Genomic DNA, 14310 nt, shown 5'->3' with positions numbered 1-14310 from the left:
GAAGGAAGAATGGATGGATGGATGGATGGAAGGAAAGAAGGAAAGAAGGAGGGATGGAGGGAAGAAAAAAGGGGGAGGCGGGAGGAAGAAAGAAGAAGAACCAAGTGAGGCATCATGTGTAGAAGGTTCTAGACAAACAGTGCCACAACAAAGCCAGAAGAAAACTGAGGAGAAATCTGAGAAATTCACCTACTTATGGTTCTAAGGGTCAATAATCCAAATTTTCAGAAGCTCTGCCTCCCGAGCCTGCCCCTCAGAGCACGAGGCTCACGGGTCTCCATGCAATACTGCCTTCTATCTGCTCCATTTTGCTCTTGTTGAAGATGTTACACCTCGGAGTGCATATAATCCTAACTTCCACCTATGGTGTAAATAAAAGAAAAATCATCTTTTGACGTTTCTTCCAATCTTTTTCTCTGTGTGGGTTCTCTGTGTTTGCCATTAATGTTCTCTCCTGTTTACAAATACGTTGTAAGGCTACAAAATGCTCACAAGAGACAGAGATTTTAACTGGGACATTTTATGATCAGAAATGACTAGGTATCATATTGTACAGATGGGGCAACTGAATACTACGAATTTAAGTGACTTACTGAGGGCCCATGGCAAGAGGCCAGTGGAATCAGGTCCATTCTTGATGGTTCCTAATCTAGAACTTTCTCTTTTATTATAATATGGCGGGTAGCAGGGAGAGCACAGGAAAATGAGGGGCCAGCAATGACAGCTGGCCTTCACAGTCTGGCCTGGCTATTTTTCCTATAATCACCCTTTCCTGCTCGAGACCCTGGAAGAAGGAAATGATAGCAAATGAGAGGACAGGTCCAAGGCTAGGCCAAGGCTGACTGTGACAGACCACCAGTCACAAAATACATGACCTGCAAACACACTGTCACCGTACTCTCTATGGGGCTTTTTCTATAATGTCCAACACAGAGTGTATTATAACACACCTACGCTCCACCCCGGGCTGAAGCACAGAGGACCCCAAAGAAAACTTCCAAAATTAGAAGAAACATGTACAGGATATAAGGAGCCACGGTGTTATTTCTCCTCCCGCACTTTAGACCTGTGTAGCAATCAAAAAAAGGCCTGGGGGTTCTAGCTTCTCATCAACGATAAAAACAGAGAAGAATATAAAGAAGTGAGAAATAGAAGAAGCAGGGGCAGGTCAGGGACATCCATCCTCATTCGCATGCAAATTACTTAGCATACAAATGACTTGACAGTAACATAGTAAAAGTTGTTGAGTTCATCATTTCCATTTCCCCAGCACCAAAGTCCAGAAAATAAGGATGCACCAGACCACCCCGTGCACAGAACACATTTGCACCTACAGCAGTCTTCAGACACAGTTTTATTAATAGAGGAAGATTCTCTGAATGAGAAAGTGATTTTTATTGCAAACAGAGCCAAAAACACTGTTTGGCCCTTTTTCTTTTTTCCCAGAGATGGCAATTCTGGGGAGGCAGCCTGAGCGGCCCCTTTCTCTAAATAAGACCACAGGTAGAAATCCCGTTTGGAGGCTGGGACGGGGTGAGGCGGTCCATTAAACGATTTCTCATTAACAGCGGCGAGATTTCGCTTCTTGTGTTAACCAGAACAGGCATTTAACTCTCGAGCTTCTCCTGGGAAATAAGGAAGAAACTGCTCATTCCCTTAGTCATAATTACCCTTTTCGCAGGCCCCAGGGGAACAGCTGTTCTCTGAGTCTCTGTGGACCGTCCTGACTTAGACTCGGCGCTAGCAGCCCACTGAAACGGCCCGAAAGATGATCTTGCCCCAAACCAACAAGTATCACTCTTGCGTGCATTCCTTGCAAAGTAAGAGGTGAGGGTGTTCCTGATTCCTTCTGGCAAGACAGCCCAGCAAGACGGAAAGAACCCGGACGCTGGGAAACCTGCGCCTGACACCTGCTCCAGCCACCTTCAGCTGTCACCTGGGCAGTGTGCCTTAACTGCTATTCACCTGATAGCACTATCGTGGGGAATAAATGCACTAATTATGCAGACTGCCCGGCAGTAGGTAAGCTCTCAATGGAAGGCAGTTATTATATTACTACTTGATGGAAGGTCAATTCTCTCTCCCTTCTGGGGGCTCCGGGGACCCCAGGCATCCTGTTCTCTACCACTTTGCATTTCCCACTAGGCTTGCCATCCATCCACTGACCGACAAAGACCTGCACGTCCCTTCTTCAAGCACTGACATCCATCCAACAGCTCCCATCCTTGCCCAAACAGATGTCTGGCAAAGCCAAACGCAGGGTACTGAGGAAGCGCGTTGAAGATGCTGTCTCTAAAAACACATTGTGCATAAAAGCTGGGACTGCCTGTACCTCAAAGAGATCTACTGGGCTCTCAATTCAACGCATTTCACGATGCTAGACTTGGGCAGATGCTGAGTCCAAAACTGATTGCGCTGGAACATCTATTTCTAGGAACTGACAACTACACACGGCACTTGCATCTTCAGGTCCCCAGCTCAAATTAACTTCGACCGAGAGTGAAACAATACCAGAAAGGTCAGAACAAATTACACGTTCAATGTGGACCTTAGTGAAAAAGGAGCAAGAACGCCACCACTGTTTCATACACAGAAATCCTCGCATCAACAGAAAGAACGCTCTTCCAGAAAGCCATTTATTCTTTCACCATTGGCTTTTCAGTTCAGAGTTAGGCTGGGGACACAGAAGAGCGTAGGCACAGAATACCCGACCACAAAAACAGACAGGACTATTTCCATATTTCACCGATCACTCCTCAACAGCAGTTAGGGAAATTACTGAAGAAACTGCATTTCCCCAAAAGAAGAAAACAGAGCTACTTTTCAGCATCCATTACATCGGGGAGTTTATAAGAAGACGGAAACTACCATATTACTGTGTATATCATGGCTAGATAGCTTGTCAAAGGGAAGAATTAACAAATTATTGTAAAACACTTAGCAAATGTGTTCTATGAACACAGAATAAAAAAAGCCATCCAAAGCCTACCTGTTGAGGTTAAATAGAATCTTCTAGCAATTATACTTTACAGTAAACCTTTCTTGCTCAACTGCTCCTGCGTTTCCCGCTGGACTGGAAGCCCCTTGAAAGAAGGGGCTGTGTCGGGTTCCTCGGTATCCCCATGCCTAGCTCTACAACCACGTACTGAATCAACGTAATAGACAATACCACAAATGTCCTTAAGAACAGTCTAAACGCTCCCAGGAAGTCAGAAAGAATCTTTAAAATGCTGTTTTCAGACCTTCCCATCACATTGTGATAGAATGAATACTTTGAAAGGACAAGCTTTGCAACTGATGATTCAAAATTTTCAAGGTCCACTAAACAGAAAGATCAATTTCATGTGACTCAACCTTTTTCAACTATGCGTGATTTCAAGTCAACTGAATTTGATTCCGCTTGGGAAAAGTTAAAAGAGTAAGGGGCCTAAAGTAAAAGCCGTCTTGATCTCTTAAGATGCTGACCCTTAGCAGGCCTTGGCTGATGAACTGGACCCTATTAAACAAAAGTAGTTCTTTTCTAACATGGTGTAAAACAACTGGCAGGCACATCTAAACGCTCCTGTTTTCCACTGGCCTGCACAGTGAATCCATGGGTCACAGCCTACTATTCCCAACAGATCCATTATCAGCCACATTAGCTCAACAAATGTTCCAGTAAACTAAAGCAGCTACATAATTTGAACAAATAGTCAGCTTTGACAGGATTTACACTCATTGGTTCGTTAATTGAATAATGTGTCAACATAACAAAATGGTTGCCTCTTGCTATCTCAGAGAAGCGAATCTCCCTCGGGCAGAATGTTCCATTTTCTGAGATCCTCCCATAATAGGCAGGGGACTGCAGACCCGGCACTTCATTTAAACTAGCTAGATATTGTTGACGTCTGTTGCTTTTCTGTTTAAAACTGTGGAAAAGGCAAAGTAACTAAAATAAGGAAGGACACAGAATACTACAGTGACTTGAAATAATTAGCTGGAAATAAAAGGTCACTGGTGATAGGCCGGTGGCAAGTTGATGCTTCTCACTGAGATACTAAAAATACAAAGCTAAACATCTTTTTCAAGAATACCAGAGAGTGGTGGTCACACGGCTCTCTCCAAAACGAAGCTGAAATAGAAACTCTCATCCGAAAACATTCGACCAGTATCCTCTACCCAGAGAGTGAAATCATTCTAGTTTTTTGAGTCATCATGCTGAGGCATTTTAACGTGAAATTAACTTCCTTACCACATCTAGAAATCCCCCAGCTTCCCACCCCCGCCCCAAAATGGAGCAGGTAGGCCACTAACTGCCATCCAGGGGCAGGGGGAAACACTTACAAGCTGTTTTACGCGATAATCTCAACGTAACAGAATCCTAACACAGCACAAGTAGTGGCTGTTACTATGTAAATGGTCACATTACAAAACTAAAGCCAATGCTGTTCAGATAAACAGAAAACAACTTAGGATCCCAGGAGGAGGTTCCAGTGGCCTAATTCAAGAGTCTATTTAAAAAACAGCAACAGAATAACAATTACTAAAGAGCTGTTTCCTAAAATTACTCTCCCCGTTGATATTTCTCAATCCTAAAATGTCATGAGAAATATGCTCCTCATCCCTAATTCCGCCTTAAAAGAAAGCATTACTAAAGAAAAAATAAAGGCATTCATACAAGCAAGTGAAGAGCCCAAGCATAAAGCATGTTCTTAAGAAGGACACTAAAAAAGCAGAAGTCACATTAAGTTCAAAACAGCAAGAAAAAAAAAATGAAGTTCCTAATTTTAGTAATTTTATATGCCCCCCCCCCCAAGAATTAAGATTTGTTGACTTTACACATGGAAACTCTACATATGTAGGACTCCCTGCCCTTTAGGAAAAGTAGAAAAGGCAGAAGAAAACCAAATTAAGCATTTTATAGCACATTTATAGAAATGTGGTTTTGGGGGGGTTTTAAATGAAATTCAAGTTTTAACTGGGGGTTCTCGTGTTACTTAATTTCCCACTTGCCAGCAATTTTAAACAGCACCGATTCTGAACGAGCTCCAGATATGTTAAACTCTGGACAAGCAGTATTAATTTCAAGACACTCCAGAAGGTCTGAACTCTCCCCTGATTTTCTCAGCTTGGCATTGCTCATCAGAGCACAATTCTGCAAAACTAACAAGTCATGGGCTAGGAAGCGCAAAGGAAGCCCAAAATACTTCACATGCATTCATTTACACAATTTGGCTTTTCACAACAAATAACTCAAAGGGACTGACATTTTCTATAACGTAGGGTACAGGCTGATGAACTTGTAAAATAATCTGGTGATGTTTTAGCATCGAAAGACTTTTTTCTTATGTCAAGGTAACACAAGCAATCTTGGGTAGATAACATTTGAAGGACTGATGGTTTCAAACAGAGAACAGCTTTAAGTGAGATTTTAATATTTTACAAAATTGCATGGTTTCAGATTCACCATAAAGAAGATGCCGCTTTTTATCATCAATTCCACTAAGAGCTATTTAGCATCAAGGAGCCACATTCGCTTGCTGTATAACTCATGATGGTGTTAATTAGGAAAGAAGCTAGGCGAAAAAAATCCAACCTTAATCCTTTGATGTACCATTTGAAACTCACTATTAATCTGATGGACCATCGTTCCTGGGGCTGTGCTAGTGACACGAACTAGTGAAGTCTTTGACTAGCTCATCAATAATAAATCATTTTCGAGACAAAATTACAACTTGGTATGGACCTCACCAAGCCCCTCGCCAATTCAATGGGGGCCCTTCTCTGGCAATTTAAACAGCAAATTCCTGTCTGGAATCACCCATTCAATGTGCGTTTTTAAGTGAATCTCATTTCAACCTTTCAAAAAAGTGCCACCAGATCTGCAAGTTGAGGAAAGCGCTCAGGAGATACACACAGCACCAGAAAGAAAACTGAGTGGGTCCAAAGCCACTCATTACTGCCCGGGGGCACAAAGGAGGAAAGGAAAGGAGGGTAGGAAGCTGTCTAGACTGGTGGACCTCAAGGGGAGCGAGCACTGAAAACAGCAGTTTAAGTACCTGGGACAAAAAGGCAAGAAGCCTGCACTCGCCAGCTAAGGAGCCCAGAGGGAGCTCAGGAGAGGATGGAGCTGGAAAGAGGGACAGCAGGAGCCAGGGAAGAAACGACCAGGATGGAGCACAAGGGAACAACAGGCAAGGGGCAGAAGGGGTGACAGGGATGGGGCAGGAGGAAACCACAGCGTTGGAACAGGGAGAACCATAGGGATGGGGCTGGAAAGATGCACAGGACGGGGCTGGACTGGGAGACAGGGATGGGGCTGGTCCAGCCAAGTCACAACCACAGCCTAACAGCCAGGCGCCGCGCTGGGCACTTTGGGGCGCTCTCTCCCGGAGTCCCCCCAACAGCTCTCCGCCGCCCCATTTTAGAGACCGGCACGGCGAGGCCGGCCCCGCAGCGCCCGCTCCCCGAGGTCGCCGGCCGGGGGGCAGCCGCGGCGCAGCGCCCGACCCTCCCGGACGCAGGGGGTCGCTGGCGGCCGCGGGGGGCGGCGGCGCGGGCCGGGGGCAGCCGGTACCTGGGCTCGGGCAGGACGATCTTCTTGCTGGCGCGGGCGGCCGGGGTGGCCTTGCTCTTCTCCATCGCCATCAGGTAGCTGACATCGGCCAGCACGGCCTCCAGGTCCGCCATGTTGGCGAGCGGCGGCGGCGGGAGCGCGTCCCGTCCGGGTCCCGAGGAGCCGCCGCCGCCGCCCGCCGCGCCCCGACGTGGGGGGGCCGCCCCGGGGCAGCCCCCCCCGCGCGCGCCCGGCTGCGCGCCCCCGCCGCCGCGCGCCCGGCAACCCCCTCGCGGCCTGCGCGCGCCCAGCCTCGCGCCCGCCGGGGTCGCCCGCCCCGCCCCCGGCCCCTTCCCCAGGACCCTGCCCACCCGCCCCGCGCCCCGCCCCCTCCCCGCGCCCCGCCCCCGGGCCCCTCGCTGCGCCCCGCCCCCTCCCCGCTCCCCTGCTCCCATCCCCTCGCCCCGCCCTCGGCCCTCTCCCCGCTCCCCTGCTCCTATCCCCCTCGCCCCGCCCCCGGCGCCCCTCCCCGGGACCCTGCCCACCCGCCCCGCGCCCCGCCCCCTCCCCGCTCCCCTCCTCCCATCCCCGCGCCCCGCCCCCGGCCCCCTCCCCAGCCCCCCGCTCCCATCCCCCTCGCCCCGCCTCCGGCCCCCAGCCCACGCCTCTGCCCACCCGCCCCGCCCCCACCCCGCTCGCGGGCTCCCATTCCCGCGCCCCGCCTCCGGTCCCCTCCCCGCGCCCCGCCCCGCTGCTCCTATCCCCTCGCCCCGACCCCGCCCCGCTCCGTGCTCCACTGCCCAGGCTCCCCCCGCGCCACGCCCCCTCCCCGCGCCACGCCCCGGCCCCGCCCCTTCCGCGAGGGGTGGGCGGGGAGCGCGCGCCCGCAGCCGGTGCCCCTTGGCGCCAGCGCAGAGTGGCCAGGCCCGGCCCGCCCCTCGCCTCCTGACCCAGTCCCTGTGGGCACCATCCCGCCCTCCCCTCAAGGTGGCCACGAGGGACTCCTCCTCCTCCTCCTCTTCCTCCTCCTCCTCCTCCTGGCCTCCCGTCCCAGCTCCCCGCGCTCTCACGCCCGCTCTCCCCCAGGACCCCTGGGAGACGCGGGTGTCCTGGACCCGACGCCCTCCACCCAAGGGGCAGCGGGGAGGTCTCTGTGCCCTGCACACGGCAGTTCTCAAACTGGACGGTGTCCATCAGCATACTCCAGGAGGTCTGGGGGGACCCAGGAATGCGCGTGCCCCACCTGTCCCCGCCGGCCCCCAAGCCTCGCTCCTGTCCCTGAACACCCCCCACTGTAAACTCAGCAAGGAAAAACCTAAAAGCTGGAGCAAGTTGCTAGTCTCCTGCTAAGCGCGGCCAAGCGAGGTGAGCGCTCCCTGGGGAGCGGAGCTGCCCTTAGGGCGTCCCTGAAGGAGGAGCTGTCTGCTCCAGGGGGTCGCGCTCAGGGAAGAGGTTTGAGTTTGGGTGTAAAATGCTCTCTGAGAACTAGACCTGGTACTCTGGCTCTTGTAGTTTCACCATCAGTTCAAGAGACAATTAGGGATCACCTCCTGTGCGCCCAGACCCACCACAGGGGTGCTTTAGGGAAGTGGAAAAGCTAGAAGCCAGCACCGAGGCCGGGGGGAAATTCCAGCTTCCTGATCCTCAGTCTGGATGTCTGGTCAGCACGCCCCACGCGGGCCTGGAGGTTTCATTGGCTTCTTATTTTTCCACAGCAGTACACACAAGTCCACGTTCAGAAGCCAGGTGGCACTCAGGCTGGAGTGCTGTTAAGGGACACCCGGGAACTCTTAAGAAGGCCGAGGCTGGGAGCTGATAATAATAATAAAATCCTTGAATTCATGTGCATTGGTCACATTGCCCGATGAACCTAGACTTTGCTAGGATTTGAGTAAACATTCTGTCAGTAGCTTACAGAATTAACAGAGTTCACCAGAAATGGTTAAGGTCAGATTTTGGACACTAAGTATAATGTCCCGGCAGAAGCAGCAGGGTCAGCCCAAGATCCCTGCCCTCTTTTGTTGTCTCTCCCTCCCTCTCTCATCACAGCGACCCTGGATCCGCGTCCCTGCTAGGCCTGCCATCACAATTGGCCAATTTCACCAGACATTTCTCAAGATCTAAGGCACAATGTTCGTAAAGTCGTCCAGAAAAGGACAAGAGGGATTTGAGAAGTAGGAATGCCAGTCGAAGGAACTTGATCAGCCCGCAGAAAGCGAAATGACCAGAGAGCACAAGACTCAAATTTGCATCAGCCAGACATCAAACTTTCATCTTCCACCTACTTCTTTTTGCCTAAAAACAGGAACACAGAATGTCTTGGCAAGGGTCACCCCAGGAGGAGGAGTAAGTTCCCAAAAAAGCATAACACATTTTTATAATTTAATTAATACAATTTCTTTCGCTATGTGTTTTTATCATTCGAGCTTTCTCATGACCAGGCCGTTAAATAAATACATACTTTTGCCTGCAGGTCCCATGGTCTTCCAAAGACAGATTCCTAATCTTGCCTCTTTGACTTCAGTTAACAATTTTGGTGGCGGTGGGAGGTTTTTCTTTCTTTTTTGTTTTGTTTTGGTGGGGGGAGTTGTTTGTTTACTTGGGGTTTTGTGCAGCTTGGTTTAGTAAATTTGGACCAAGAGACACACCTGAATTCGAACCCCTGCTCTGCTCTGACTGGCTGGGTGATCTTAGAGGCAACATTTGACCTCTCTGTGCTTTGTCGTTCTTATCAGTGCAATGGGAATGAGGCCACCGACCCCAGGATTGTTGACCAGACAGAGGAGATCATTCACATAAAAATGCACCTTCCCTGACACCCATGGGTCCCCAAGAAAGGTCACTGCCCTTCCTCTATGTATTTGGCTTCATTTTACCCTAGCATGCTAGAGTGCATGCTGAAACTAGTTAGTCACCGCACCACGCTGGAAGCAGGAAGACCCCTGAGCAAAAATAACATCTCCCCAGGGCATTTCCAAGAACCAAAATTGGGCAAAATGATGAGCGTTTATAAACACAAGCAGTGATGCTTCTAGTAGAAAGAACAGGGAGTCCAAATTTGGGTCCGCCATTGAAGTCAGCTGCCTGATCGCCCCGGGTATGTTTCCTTGGTATTAATAGGTTGGAAACTCAGTTCAGGCTCTCTCCTTTGCTCTCTCATGTTCTCCACCCTCCTCTGCTAATGCTGAACAGCTTTTTGGGTTCGCTGCAAACAAAAGGCGCTAATGACGGCGATAAGGTTGTCAGAACTGACCTGCTGGGTCCTGTAGCTAAGACACCCTGCCAGCCCGTCATCATCACAACGGACAGAGAAGACAAATAGCAACCCGTTCCTACTCAGCCAGTGATGCTCCCTGGAAAAGCATTGCGGTTTCCCACCCTCCCTCCCCACCAGACGATTTAAATGACTCTGGGCCCCCAGAGTTCCTCCAAGGTTCCCACTGTTCTCTTTCTCTCTTTTCTATGACTTTCCGCGATGAGGGGAGGTGTTGCTGAGAAGGATGCATTAAGGTTTATACTCTCCAGGCTTCACTTTAATAACCGCTTCAAAGGAACAAGCTAATGAGAGAACTAACAGGTCTGTTTTGTTTTAGACTCTGGGCTTTGCTGGCACTTGCTACGCACAGGGAGAACCCCTGGTCTAAACAGCGGGGGAGGGGAGTGGGAGGCGGCTGTTGTTCTGGGAAATTAATCAAGCACGCGGGAGAAAAGTCATCTCTAATACTCAAATCGGAAGATTTTTGAGACCAGCAGAACGTGCCTGACCTTAATTCATTAATATCACAGTATTTTATTTAAATCCTTGCTAAGAGAATCTTGATTTTTTGGCTTATATTTGGTTTACATAGCACTGAAATTAGGCTCGATGCAGAAGTACTTTCCTTTAAATATGTGGGTGGAAACCCATTTCTCAACAGGGGCTCTGAGACTGGAAGTCCCCTCTCCTCTAAGGAGAAGCCTTGGACTATGGTGGTTCAGAGCACGGTCTCAGGAGATTAGAACCCCAGCGTCAGTACTTCTGAACTGTGTGACCTTAGACAAATTGCTTAATCTCTCCGTGCTTTAGAACTCTCTCACCAGTACTAATGGGATTGCTATCAGAATGATGTTGTAACCTCTGAAAGCGCTTAGAACAGTGTCTGGCACATAGAAAGCACTTATAAAGTATTATTATCATTGATATCGTCATCATCCTCATTGGAGTGTCTCTCCGTCATGCAAGGCCTCGTGAAAGAGAACCAGCTCCGGGAACGAAAAAGCGGTGCTGGATGCGACCCGGCGGCTGGGGGTGGGCTTGCTAAATGACGAGAAGCAAGTATCTGAAGCTTTTTAAATCTCATTTTCCACCGCTGCCTGATGAAGGGATGGAATGAGCCAGTCCCCGAGCTCCCTTCAAATTCTAAAATTCTCTGGCTTTGTTTAATCCTGCAGTGAACCCCTTTGCACGGTGAAGGATACTCACACGCCTCCGTAATGTCTTGTGAGTTTCCATTTTTACTGTATCCGGTGATACCCACGGCGTTAATAACTCTTACCATCGCCGCCATCCGCGGGTGAGGTGGGCAATCGCTCAGCAGGTTTCTAGAAACGAGCACATCTGTATTCGTTCCTCCAGCATCTGCACTTGGCACCCGGACCTCGCTTGATCAATATGTGTTGAATGAATAAGCGAATGAATGAATGAATGACATGAAAGATTATGGATGGTTTGCCTCAAAGACTCAGCCTTCTATGGGAAGATGATCCAAAGGAAGAAAAGAATCTATTTAAAACCACAAGGGCCCACTGAAGAGGGCGCATCCTGGGAAAGGTCCCTGCTGGTCCTTGCTGCTGCTAATGATCTAGAATGCTCTCCGGCAGCTGAGAACGTGGATGCACTTGGGCTCTGCAAAGGTGATCTGGGAGTTTCAGGCCTAGGGATGGAGAGAGGCATCCCTCTGCTCGGGGAAGGTCTTGGAGGAGAACCTGAAGGAGGAAGTAAGAGAGCGGGCAGTGAGATGCCCCGGGGCCAGACACTGCGTGGGGTGGGCAGCTGGTGAAACCCTTGGAGGCGGGTGGTCCGGAGCGCATCCAGGAGCAGGAAGTCCGTTCTGTCTTCAGTTCCGCGCAGCAATGTCATGCCTTTCTAGTGACCTCATAACCTCATGGCTTGTATTTGTGGGTGCTCTGATGGCAGGTTACAGGGGAGGTGGGGAGCCAGGACCCACCCTGGGATCAACACCAGTGATGAAAGAACAGCTGTAAGGCCAAGAGAACAAGAACTCAGCAGAGGTGGGAAATCAGGGCCGGCAAGGACGGTGCTCCCGGGGGGTCCTCAGACACCCGGGGCCAGGCCTTGGCTTCTCCATGGGACTGGAGAGCGTAACTTGTCCCCCTCTCGAGGAGCGAGAACATGACGTGTGGATATGTAAGTCACAAAAGGCCGGAACTTCTCTGCATTGCCGTGTTCCCTCTGGCTCTGACCCTGGGGGCCTCCCCGCCCAGATTCTGTCTGAAAGGCCATGTGCCAGTCGGCTGGGAGATTTTATCAGGACAAATCCAGGAAAGGCCGCCACAGACCCCGACCTGCTAGGAAAAGTCCTATAGACCTCCCAGGTCACACCTGCAAGTGCAAGTCATTTAGGGGCACGCCGCGGGGGCGTGGCTGCGGGCGCTCAGTGAACCTGTGCCCCGCCTCTCAGTCGTCCCATCTCAGCCAGTTCCGTTTCTTCTCTCCTGGTTGGAGGTAACACCTCCTGCACTGGGCTCATCTGTCACAGCTCGTGGGTGTGAATTCCAGCAGGCCGGATGGAGGAACGAGATCCCGGTGCCTGGGCCGGTCCTGAGAGCCAGCACAAGGGTGGGCACGTGCTCCTAAGAGGGTCCCTAGGCCAGCTCTGTGCTGAAATTGCTAACGAGCGGACTCCGACTCGGAGGCCCAGGTGGGGCCTGAGGCTCTGCATTCCTCGCAAGCTCCCGGGCGCTGCCAAGTCCACCGAAGCCCCAGAATCTTAGCCCCGCCCCCCACGCCTCCGAAAGCAGCCTCTGTGCTGTAAGAAGATAGCCAGGCGGTTCAGCCCACATTCACGTGTAAAAAGCCCTGTTCCGCGTCACCCTGAACCATTCATTCAGGGCCTGGAATAGTTCAGGCAGACATTGTCGGGGTCAAATCAGCTGAGCCAGGACGGGCAGCCCCCGGGACAAAGGAGGAGAGGGAGCAGCGGGCGGGAGGGCTCAGCGGGAGAAGCTTATGGGGAGCTCGGAGCCACAGAGCGAACCGAAGCTCTCTTAGGGGCAGCAGGGAGCCAGGGGAAGGTTTCAAAGAAAAGAGTGACAACTCAGATGGGCCTTCTTATACGACTCTGCTGGCTGGAGACACAGGACAGTGAGTGAGGTGGGGGGGAGGGCCCTAGGGCAGTCTGGGTAGCATCTAGGAGACCTGAATGAAGGTGACTGCAGTAAGCAGGCCAGCCCATCACAGGTAGGTTGCCAAGCTGGAAGGGAGTCGTCCTGGGTGATATGCAGGCCTCTGAGGCAGAAGTAAGCAAGAAAGGAAAGCCTTGCTTCTCTTCTCCAGGGACCCTCCAGAACAAGTCCCTCTTATTCCTCATCCAGAAGATGCCCACAATTTACCAACTGTTCCTCCTGCTTCCAAACCCTCCCTCCTTCAATCCATCTGACACCTCCCTGCCCCTGCTCAAGAACCTTCAATAGCTCCCCATTGCCTAGCAAATTATCTTCAAACATCTCCGCCCACATTTTTCTGCTCTACCTTCTATTTCTGCCTCATTAGTTCATGCTTTCATTCATTCAACAAACATTTACTGAGGACCATCCATGTGGCAGGCACTGAAAAGGAGTCACTCATCTGCCAAGACACAGAATCAGTCCCAGGAGGTTTATGGCCACATTGAAGGGCTCTTCCAAATGAGCCACTTTGGCTGTATACAATGGAAATAATGATACTAGCTAACACTTATTAAGTGCTTACTGTGTGCCAGCTATCACTTAAACTCTGGGTGACTATCTCATTAAATCTTCCACAAATGATGGAGACGGTTGGCCTCGTTTTAAACATGAGAAAAGTGTCAAGTCCCTGGCAAAACGAGCACAATAACTAAATTAGTAGGAGCTGAACCCACGCAGCCTGAGGCCGGAATCTGCTCCCTAGTTCCTGTCTTCTCAACGGCTCCGTCATCTAAGCCGTGGGGCTGCTGAGCCAAACAAGAGAACAGGGTGCCTGTTCCCGTGTACGGTGAACTGTAAAACCTCATTAAAATGCTCCTTCCGACTCCCCCCTGCTGCTCCCCAGTCCACCCACGGAGCCCGGTCATGCTGGCCAAGCCGAGTCTCACTTTGGCAGATTTTTCCTCCTGGTCCGTTTGCCTGGAATGCTCTCCTTCACGGTCTTTTCTTGGCCTCTCGCCATTCAAGTCTCTGCTCAGGTGCCACCCTGGGTATCCCTCTGAGAGACACGCCACTTAGTCACCTCTAAGCAATGAGCAAAGCCATCAAGTTTCTTTTCCAGAAATCCTTCCACTCCCTAAGTCCTTTTCTCCTTTCTTTCCCCTTTCTCACTTCCTCTCTGCTTCCTCCCATCTCCCTTTACCCCTCTAGCCCTTCAGGCACAAATATCTCTTTCTTTCAAATATCTCCTTAATCAAAAGCTGCTCTCACAAACATATTTCCTATCAGTCATTTACACTTTAGTCTGAATTTCTTGGTAGGTCAACTTTCCCCAAAATGTCTGAACTTTAAACCATACGTTTGATTATAAAATAGTGGGCTTTGCTTTT

General features: G+C 50.5%; 1 protein-coding gene across 4 annotated transcripts in view; it reads right to left on the bottom strand.

Moving 5' to 3' along the window:
• Positions 1 to 6819, bottom strand: part of GRK3 (G protein-coupled receptor kinase 3) — a 131601-nt gene extending 124782 nt beyond the window's left edge. Inside the window, exon 1 of one of the 4 annotated variants that reach the window (XM_070516290.1) lies at positions 6557 to 6819. Coding sequence is in view for 1 of the 4 variants with exons in the window: in XM_044775667.2 (XP_044631602.1) it covers positions 6557 to 6669 (113 nt within the window). In the remaining 3 variants the exon portion in view is untranslated. The remainder of the gene's footprint in view (positions 1 to 6556) is intronic. The other 3 variants (XM_044775667.2, XM_044775670.2, XM_070516289.1) reach the window with 3 other exon arrangements.
• Positions 6820 to 14310: the final 7491 nt, after the last annotated feature.

Source organism: Equus asinus, chromosome 8, assembly GCF_041296235.1.
Source record: "Equus asinus isolate D_3611 breed Donkey chromosome 8, EquAss-T2T_v2, whole genome shotgun sequence".
Lineage (NCBI taxonomy): Eukaryota > Metazoa > Chordata > Mammalia > Perissodactyla > Equidae > Equus > Equus asinus.
The sequence above is the reverse complement of the archived record's forward strand: the minus strand, read 5'-3'. Positions and strand labels throughout refer to the sequence as shown.